General features: G+C 43.5%; 1 protein-coding gene across 2 annotated transcripts in view; it reads right to left on the reverse strand.

The window, feature by feature from the left end:
• Positions 1-9,834, reverse strand: part of MFN2 (mitofusin 2) — a 13,765-nt gene extending 3,931 nt beyond the window's left edge. For both annotated transcript variants that reach the window (XR_010616364.1, XM_065696711.1), the window contains exons 1-17: positions 9,701-9,834; positions 9,240-9,391; positions 8,543-8,721; positions 7,760-7,895; positions 7,238-7,400; positions 6,581-6,705; positions 6,151-6,259; positions 5,948-6,055; positions 5,423-5,576; positions 4,790-4,857; positions 4,502-4,623; positions 4,041-4,167; positions 3,341-3,445; positions 2,511-2,613; positions 1,648-1,868; positions 1,365-1,514; positions 244-440 (exon numbers count right to left, since the gene is read on the reverse strand). Coding sequence is in view for 1 of the 2 variants with exons in the window: in XM_065696711.1 (XP_065552783.1) it covers positions 244-440; positions 1,365-1,514; positions 1,648-1,868; positions 2,511-2,613; positions 3,341-3,445; positions 4,041-4,167; positions 4,502-4,623; positions 4,790-4,857; positions 5,423-5,576; positions 5,948-6,055; positions 6,151-6,259; positions 6,581-6,705; positions 7,238-7,400; positions 7,760-7,895; positions 8,543-8,717 (2,063 nt within the window). In the remaining variant the exon portion in view is untranslated. The remainder of the gene's footprint in view (positions 1-243; positions 441-1,364; positions 1,515-1,647; positions 1,869-2,510; positions 2,614-3,340; positions 3,446-4,040; positions 4,168-4,501; positions 4,624-4,789; positions 4,858-5,422; positions 5,577-5,947; positions 6,056-6,150; positions 6,260-6,580; positions 6,706-7,237; positions 7,401-7,759; positions 7,896-8,542; positions 8,722-9,239; positions 9,392-9,700) is intronic.
• Positions 9,835-9,849: the final 15 nt, after the last annotated feature.

The raw sequence follows: 9,849 nt of genomic DNA on the forward strand, positions 1-9,849 counted from the left end.
GCACAAGAATATGTCAGAGCACCAGAGCAACTTGAGAGGCTAAAGCACGTTAAGACTAATGATCAACAGCACCCAAATACTTCATCAGTGGTTCAAATTGCACTTTAAAACACGTTTTTAAATCTGGAATTTAAAATGCAGTTTTATCTTATTTTAACAAGGAATACCACTGAAACAAGAAAACCAACCCAACAGTCAGACAATAGAACTAGTTAAGGTTTTAGCTGAATATAGGAAACTCACTGTTGGACTTGGTGGCTGCAATTAGAACCTGTGTAACTGACGATGAGCTGCAATTTCTCACCAGCATACTCTACAAACTGTCTCTTGAAAGCTCTCTCCTTCGCTTTCGTGGTCCAGGTGAGGCGCTCATATACGTAAAGGAGCCCATAAAGGCCTAAAGAGAGAGCAATCAATCTCCAACCCACAGCCTTCCAGACCTAAAAAAAAGCACAAGAAAAACCAAATGACATGATCGCCCAGGAACGATCCTGACTCCTAACAGTGGTGCCCAGAGTCTTGCACTTACAATCTAGGCACATGAAAACAAGGCAGATAAATAACCCTGACTTGCAAGAGCTTTCATTGGTCCGACAACAGTCTGCACATTGGTCAGATGTGCAGTCTACAAAATGAACCTACCTAACGTAAACTACTGGGGCTCTGTATGGGTTATTTCTTCCAGCACATTTAAATTACATCTGCAAGTGCAAACGAACTTTGTCTGCCTCGCAGAATCCATGTTCTGGAAGTAAAAAGACATTTTTAACTGACCATCTCCCCTTTGAGAAATCATCTGCCCCTAGACACTGTGACTCTGGCACTAAAGAAACTTAAGATTTTTCCTGCGAGAGGAACTAGAGTTACCACCTAAGTTATACCTCTTCTGTCTCCATAGTTTGGGGACATTCAAGGTTCGAAACATCCATTATTTTCAAAGGACAAAAAAGCAGTAAGTGCCAATTTGCTCTGAAATTAATTAGGCATAGGATTTAAAATTAAGTGCTCTCCTCCCCTTCCAGGAAGATAGACATGATCAGAGGCTCTTGTTTGATATTTCTGTCCTAATTCCTCTGGAAATGGGAAAACAAAAATCCTGATTTTCCCTTTATTCTTACAAAAGAATCAGAGACTAATGCTTTTGTAATGTACTAGAAAGGGTTACCTTCACAACAAGCCTGGCTCCAAGCCTAACTATTATGCAGAATAAGCTCAACATTTATACTCAAATGGAAGATATCAAAGGGGAATGTATTTCACTATCTGTGACCTGCAAATATCTAGGGGATTCAGCAGTGCAAGAACTTTTATAATCAGTGCTCCCGCTGTTATTTATGTAAATACTGCTCAGATTGCCAACGCACCACACCACCAACCACGATGATCCCCATGGAAGTTCTGGAAGTCAATGAGGCCAGTCCAGTCACCATCGACACCATGAGCTCTTCCTGGGTCATAGAGCCCTGAGGCAAAGGAGGCAGACTGGGATTTGCTGGTGTTAAAGGGCGTTGAACCTAATTAGAAAAGCAGTGACAAAACAAAAGTACAGAATAAAGAGAAGGAAAGCCACTGCCCTTCCCACTAAAGACTTCAGCAGCCACTGAAATGATATCATATCAATCCTAACCACACAATGAGGTATCCTACCTGGTCATTATAGCCCATCAAGGCCCGACGACCATTCTTTGGTCCCAAAAACCTGTTCACCAGCATCGTCCATCCAAGAGAGAAATGGAATTCTATGTCCTCTTGGAAGTCGGCACAAAGCTTGTCACAGTTCAGATCATAGCTGAGCATGAAGCACTGCCGGGGAATTAACATGTCTATCTGGCCCCGCAAAGAGACCGGGAGAAGGGGTTTTAAACCATCTGCACAGACAGAAAATAAACACATTCAAAAACCAGCTACTGAGTTCTCAGGAATTAAGTGGGCTTGTATTCTGTAATCAGGGTGGTTATGGGCTGTTCCATCCTTCACAGCTCTTTTTCTTAGTACCTTACACTTCCTAAAGCGAAGCATGTTGCAAAGCACAAGATACATCATGAATTACTCTTAGATTCTTATTTCTTCAGATCAACTCGGAAGGAGATGTTCCCACAGATCCCATTAAATCCTTACAGGTAGCTGGTGAGGTTTACAGTTTAGCATTAGCTTGGAAAACAGAACCTAATGGCCAGTTCTAAAAATGAGTAAGCACCATATTACTATTAAAGCTTATATTCAGACAGGCACCTAGTTAAGAGTCATTCACATTTCACTAGGATCTCGGTTGGAGAATCTCTCAAGCTTCCAAAGTCACAGTTCCTCTCTGTTATGACGATTAAGCTGGCAAAAGCAGGAGTAATTAGTACTCTCCTAACAGCACTACTAATCAAGATGGAAACTAAGCCGATGCTATCATCAACTAAGACATCAGCCACCAGATTAAAGAGAAACCCAGAACATCTACCTACTTATTTTGCACTGCAGTTAAAGGAAAAAACAAGGGCAATGTTGCCTGCTGCACTGACCTATCATTTCTTGCTGCATTGTCTGCAGGGAAGCAGTGATTGCATTGGAGCAACGATCTGACATGTTACGGCCCAGGCCTTCCTCGATGTGTTTATGTAGCTCCTGACAAAGAAAGGAAGAGTTGTTAAGCTTAAAATAACCATAAGTAAGATGCAGGCTGCAACTACTAGAATTTCCCAGTTGAAAAATCCCTCCCAGAACAGGAACACACGTTCTGTCTGCCCACTCTTCTAATGTTAATTTCATTTTTACCCCCATTCTTCAGTGAAAGAGAGGAAAAATCAAATTAAAAATGTCACATGTACTCTAGTCTAGGGAAAGTTCTGTTTGACCTAAGCAATGCGATACATCACATGTAAGAATTCATCACTGAGGTTATGAAAAGAAATAAAATCTATTTCTTCATTTTCAATGGTTTGTTTGGGGTTTTTTTAAAGATGTTCATTTTTTTTAGAACCTGTCCACACACAAGGGACATTCTAACAAAAGTGTGCACAATATGAAGACCTTAACTCATATCCTGTTTGGAAGAATGTTAAGCATCTCAATGATCTGGCACAATTAATGACTCAGAGCAAAAAAAAAAGGCCTCTTTAAATTGCTTAAGGAACCTGTGGGAAGCAAACATCACTCATACAACCACGGAATGTTTTGGGTTGGAAAGGACCTTAAGATTATCCAGTCCCACTCCCCCTGCATGGGCAGGGACACCTCACCCTAAACCATGTCACCCAGGGCTCTGTCCAGCCTGGCCTTGAACCTGGCTCCATCCCTGGCCAGAGATGGAGCATTTACCAATATCTTTTGGCAGCCTGTTACACTTACTTACACTTTTGTAAACTTTAAGAACTACTTGAGATGGATGGAAGTCTGCTTGGTATTCATCTACTAGCACTGAGAGCCGTCTGATTTCTTCTGCCATTGCATTTGACACCTAGAGAAACAGTACAAAACAGTTTCTATATATCCTGTCCTAGGAGAGACACAAAACCAACACTGAAGACACATATCTCTTAGTAGAGCACTGCTCTACTAAGTTGTGTGCCAACTGCAATATTGGTGACTAGCAAACAAAGAAGATGGCTGAGAAGTATGTAGACTTAGGTCTTCTGTAACAGTGCAAAGACTGAGGCAGTGCAAGACTGAAAAATCAACAGGCCTTTTCTGAATACTAATAGTGAAAATAACGTTACTACCAACAGTAAGACTGACATTATTCTAGACTGAAATAAGGAAATTTCCCTGAAATTACCTTAGGAAGCATTTAAGACTGAAATACCATAGCAGAAGTAATCCCAACATTAATCAAAGTCTCACTGTTTAGTTAAAACACCTTATACAAGTCTCTTTTCAATTCAGTACCTCCACAAAAGAAAAACAAACCAAACCCGTCTTCTGAAAGCATTCCTTCCCTTCTGATCTCTAACTCTCACATTTCTAGTACCTCAAAGCATTGCCAGCACTTTGCATTTTTCCCACCACGCTGTAGCTGCTTCAGACAGTGGTTTTCTGCAGCCACTCCTCCTTACCTGCCTCTCCACTTCTTCTGTGATCTGTTTTATTTTCCGCTTGTAGTCTTGAGTAAGAAGCTCCAGCTGTTTGTCAATAAAACCTAAACGTTCCTGTCGCTCCTCCCGCATTTCCAGGCAGTAAACTCTAGGGGAAAAAAGGGAAAACTACCCATCAGAAGTCAGATAAATGCATTTTTGATCTACAAATATCATTTGAATTCCAGAAACACGAGAAATTCTCCTGTACAAGAGCAAAATGTGTATTTACAATACATTACGTACACATGGCACAGGACCAAAAAAAAGAGATTCTTTTCCCAATACTTTTTAGTTCACCAGAAGCAAGACTACTGGTACATGTTCTTCCCACTCCCAAACATGCAGTATTCTGTTTTATATATTAAATCCTCATATTCCTTTAAATTACTCCCAGAATACAAGCTTCTGTTATGCAAACACCAAGCCCCAGTTCTCCTCACCGCTGTTCCTGGGCAGCAATATGCACAGAATCCATGATGAGACGAACATCTTCTGCAATCTGCTTTGCTCTCACCGTGTGCTGCTCAAACTTTGTTTTTACTGCTGACTGTGAGATACATTCCTGAACACAAAAAGCAGCCGAAGTTTAGCCACAGGCAGAAGCACATTAACGCTATTTCTCCTCCCCATACAATCCATTTCCAATACACGGTCCCAATCCATGTTTATAAACTCTTGTCCCCAGCCCTTCAGGTTTTAAACAGAAGGTTGGTACACATAATGCTCACCTCAAATCTTCTCTCGAAGTTCTGAAACTCAAACATTCTTACTTGAAATCCATCTGCCAATGCTCCACCTGGGAGAAAGTACAAAACAACCACCTAAGATTTTAGAAAGCAACCAGATGTTGAACATCAGGAAATGCTCCTGCTCTACCTTGAAGCCAATGCAAAAGTGCTGCTAAGCCACCGCTTTGGTTTTGACTGCTCTATTAATAATCTGACCCTCTCTAATTTTATCTTTTTTTTTTACAGAATCACAGATGATTTGGGCTGGAAAAGGACCTTAAAATCACCTAGTTCCACCACCCCTGCCATGGGCAGGGATGCCTCACACTAGACTATGTCATCCAAGGCCCTGTCCAACCTGGCCTTGAACAGTGCTAAGAACAGAGCATTTACCACTTCTCTGAGCAAACTAAGGGTGTCTCACCATCCTCACAGTAAAGAGCTTCTTCCTTATACTTAACCTGAACTTTCCCTCTTTAAGTTTGAATCCATCACCCCTTGTCCTAAGACTACAGTCCTTGATGAAAAGTCCCTCTCCAGCACTCTTGTAGGCCCCATTCAGATATTGGAAGGCTGCTATTCTCCATTTTCTTCCCTGTAAGAAAATGGAAAGTTTCTGTTAGCTTTCCTTACCTCCTTCTGGCATCCCTTGAGCCTTCTGAATCCTGGCATTGAGCACTTCTTTTGCTGACACAAAGAAAATGCGATCCCCTGCCTGGGCTCGATCCACTACACCCAGCTCATCTACCAGGAAACTGGTGCACCTCTCCATGTGCTGCCGACGCACCTGAGGGACAAACAGGATAAACCCCACATGCAGTTAAATCCACTTTACACTCCAGCTCTTCAAGGTTAGATCAGGCATCCTCATGCCCTCTGCTGGTCTAAGCTACCAATATGAAAGAATAAGGATTATCTTTGCTGCTTGATGGAATCTTCCAGAGGTTATCAAAGTGATCTCACTTCAAAAGGCCCTGTGAAACTCCTGATTTCCAGCTCTGAATTTAAGATCACTAGTCTATTCTCCCTCTGGTTGCCACACAAAGGTAATAAAAATGCAAACTGTAAACCACATACAACACTATGATTCTACCCGCAAGGACTAGAGTAAAAAATGGACTCCATGCAAACAGAAAGAATTTAAAACACATCACAAACCTCTTCCATGTATTCTGGTTCAGAGGCAGATGCATCCCAGCGGTTATTTAAAATAAATATATTGGGTCGAGACAGACGCTCATTCACCTTGTGAAAGAACTGTTTCTCCTAAGCAAGATGGAACAAAATCTCTTCAGATTAATATGTCAGGTTTTTTTCTTAACTTTTAGCCAAATTCACTGAACAAGTGGACTTGAACATACAGTTTGCATCAATGTTGATTCAGAATTTGCCACCAGAACAAATACGTCAGCATCTAGACAGAATTTGTCAATCCAACTGTCCAGCTCTGTGGTTACATCAATGCCAGGGCTAGCAATAAAAAGAGAAGAGACATTACTATGCTGTGGAAACAGAAAAAATAGAATTAAAAAGGTTAAGAGATGTGTTTTAGCTTTTCAGGGCATTAATTTCCCATGTCTGAGCTACACTGTGCTGAGGTCACAAAAAGTACAGGCTAAAAGGCAGTACCAACCAAGAGAAACACTGACTGCTAACTACAGGCAAGTAACTTTCATCCTCGTCATAGCCTAGAACAGTACTGATTTCCTTGATATTTGTTAAATTAGTATTTGAAGACATTCTTGTAATTAATATGTGATAAGCAGGAAAGGAAAGAAAGGTATTTCTCACCTGTCCATCAGCACCAAGTCATCCTTTAAGAGAGGACATTTGGAATTGGGCCACATTACGCTGACTAGGCTGCCAGCATTCAAAAGTTCGTCTTGATGAAGGGCATGAGCCAGCTGGTTTACTGTCTATTAAAAAGACGGATCATTTATAACATTTCCTGCATGCTAAGACCCATTAACACAGTTACCTCCCCTTCAGGGCTCTTCGCAGACAATTTAAGATAAAAACCCGACTCCAAACCACTTTCTCCCTGGAAGGTTTTCCACATAAAACTCACTTGAGTTTCCTCGTCAAAAGGCATCTGCCTAGTGAGAGTTTACTGTCAGGAAAGGCTACTGAGGGATTACCAGGAAGTCTTGTCTCTCTGCCAGTCATACAGAGCTCAGAACTTCCCAAGTCACTGTTCTGGTTCCCTGCTATCACTTACACATACAACTGATCATCTTTTTCACAAAATGAAAACATTTCACCCTGTAACTTGCTCCATTCCTCCCTTCCTGCATCTAACAAAAACCTGTTCTTCATCTCTACTCCTTTAATGATTAAATAACTTAACTTTGAAGCTTATTCATAATGCTTTAATTTTTTTTGCTCCTTCCTTTTTCTGGCACTTCTGAAGAGCTCTTCTCCTTTCTCTTATGCTTAAGGAAATCATACCTTAACACTTTTCTTTTCCTCTGAGCCTTCAGTAAGCAGGAAAGCTTCGTGTCCATCTGTCCCCTCTACACGCAGGAAACAATTAGTGGTGTGTCCAATTCCAGAAGGAAGGACTTTGTCCCACAGCATGGCATTTATCACAGTGCTTTTCCCATTGCTTGTCCTGAAGTCAGATTAAAGAACAGTAGAGCTAGGCTTCTGAGACTTGGGTATACTCATTTTGACACTATACAAAGTTCCCTAAACCCAAGTAGTACCACAAGCATTAATAATTTAGGTGCCAGAGGCAGCTTACAAAAAGCTTTTGTTATTTTCTTACTTGAAGCATACTTTCAACTTGAAGAATTACACGCTACAATATTTGTTTCCAATTTACAAGAGGACTAGCACCAGGGACATGCCCATTACAAGCAAAAGCTGGAGCATCAGTGTTTCTATAAATACTTTTTCCTGGTTACAGTCCTAAAGATGGCAGCTGCTTTACTGAGTGGGGAGTGTAGGCAACAGAAGCACGTGACTCACCTGCCAAAAAAAGCAACTTTCATGTGTCGCCTCGCCAACACTTCACTAATGCCATTCACTTTCGACAGGTAGCCTTTGACTTCCAGTACCTGCTCTTCTGTGGTGACAGGATCAAGCTCTACATTCTTGTGTGTGTCTAAAACCAAAATACATCACATCTCCGAATTGCAGAAGTCATCTGTCTCACTACTCCTCACTAGGTAACACACACAACTAAATGCTTATCTGTGATCCCAAGACTATGTGGGCAATCTTGATACATGCAATTGCACGCTGGGGCATTTTGCATCAGTTTTTATCAGCTGGTCTCTTTTGTGTAGCTAATAACCATTCTCAACCTTAGGACTGCCTTGCACAGTACACAGGCAACACTTCAAATACTCCAACACCCTTAAAAATAAATCTTCTGTCTGTAACTTTACCTGCCAAAGCCAATTACTGGCATATGCCACGTGTCACCTGCATCAAGTCTAGGTAAGAACTGAAAGAAACACAGGCAAAAAACCTGAAGGGTCTCATATAGCTTAAATTCCCACACCACATAAAGAACAGGCATAGCTCACTAACTAGCTGTTTCCTCACATGCATGAACTTGTCAGCTTGAAAATATGAACCCTGAACTCCACCCAAACTCAATAAAATAATCTTCTTATTATAAATCCTGATATATAAACAGTGTGAGTGTACAAATAAGCACAGGTCTAGCAGTGTCATTTAACTGAATGTGGGGGGTTTGCTGAGTGAAGCACTGTTACACACCTGCAATTCAAGAACCCATCTTACCTTCCAGGAACGACGAGCTCTCACTGATGTACGCAGCCAATTGTTCAAAGATACCATTGATTTTCTTCTTTGCAGTGACAAAATGTTTAAGTGGAGAAGCATTTACTTCAGCCATGTGTCTTTTATCCTTCTTCACTGCAACTATTGACTTGGAACGAGTAAACAGCAGGGACATCGCGCTACAGGGGAAAATGCAGTTTTGGTGGCTCACCGAGTGAGCTACCCAGCTCCAACTTAGCTACCCAACAAAGCATCCTACCAAGAACTAAATACATGCTTTAAAACCAGCCTTCTTTCTTACACAACGAAATTGTTCCGTTTTCTACAACTAGATATTACAGGACAAGGGGTAATGGGTTAAAACTTAAACAGGGGAAGTTTAGATTGGATCTAAGGAGGAAATTCTTTCCTGTTAGGGTGCTGAGGCACTGGAATGGGTTGCCCAGGGAGGCTGTGAGTGCTCCATCCCTGGCAGTGTTCAAGGCCAGGTTGGATGAAGCCTTGGGTGGGATGGTTTAGTGTGAGGTGTCCCTGCCCATGGCAGGGGGGTTGGAACTGGATGAGCTTGAGGTCCTTTCCAACCCCAACTATTCTATGATTCATGTATCAGAAATTAAAATACGGAAAAAGGCAATTTTTCCTTCCCCCCTCCCAATAAACAGGCCCCCGGTGATCATTGCTCCCTTCCTCTGCTTACTTTGAGTTTCGTTTTCACCAGACAGGCATGGTCAGCTCGAGTCCCTCTTGAACATGAACGTCTGCAGGCCGTTTACCTGCCCTCTCCCTCACCCGGGCCGAACTCCGTCCCGCAGCTCTTCCAGCGACGCCGAGTCCAGCCTGGCCCCCTCCCTGCGGCAAAGGGACACGGGGGATGAGGGCCGCGGGCTGCCGAGCCCCGCGGTGGGCCAGGCTGCGCTCCCCCGCTGCCCCAGTGACCAGGGGACGCGCTGGGCTCATGCTCCGGGCGGCCGCCATCGCCTTCTCCTCACGCCTCAGGGGTTGGCGCGCACGACGGAAGGGGGGGAGTCGGCCCCTGTCCCACTCCCACCACGGAGGGCCGGCAAGGCCATGCCCCGGCGGGTCCCCCACTCCCCTTCCCTCCCGGTCCCTGCCGCCCGGGAGAGCCCTGCCCGGCCTGCGGCGGCTCCCACCTCTCACCTTCAGCGCCGCTCCCGCACCGCCGCCATGTCACCCCCGCGGCACCGTCACCAGCCCGGCGCTTAGAGGGGCGCGCGTCATCGGCACGCGACGGGGCGGGCCCTCTCGCGGGGCACCATGGGAGCGGTAGTTCCGAAGGCCTCAACCCG

The sequence above is a fragment of the Lathamus discolor genome, chromosome 16 (assembly GCF_037157495.1).
Source record: "Lathamus discolor isolate bLatDis1 chromosome 16, bLatDis1.hap1, whole genome shotgun sequence".
NCBI classification, from domain to species: domain Eukaryota; kingdom Metazoa; phylum Chordata; class Aves; order Psittaciformes; family Psittacidae; genus Lathamus; species Lathamus discolor.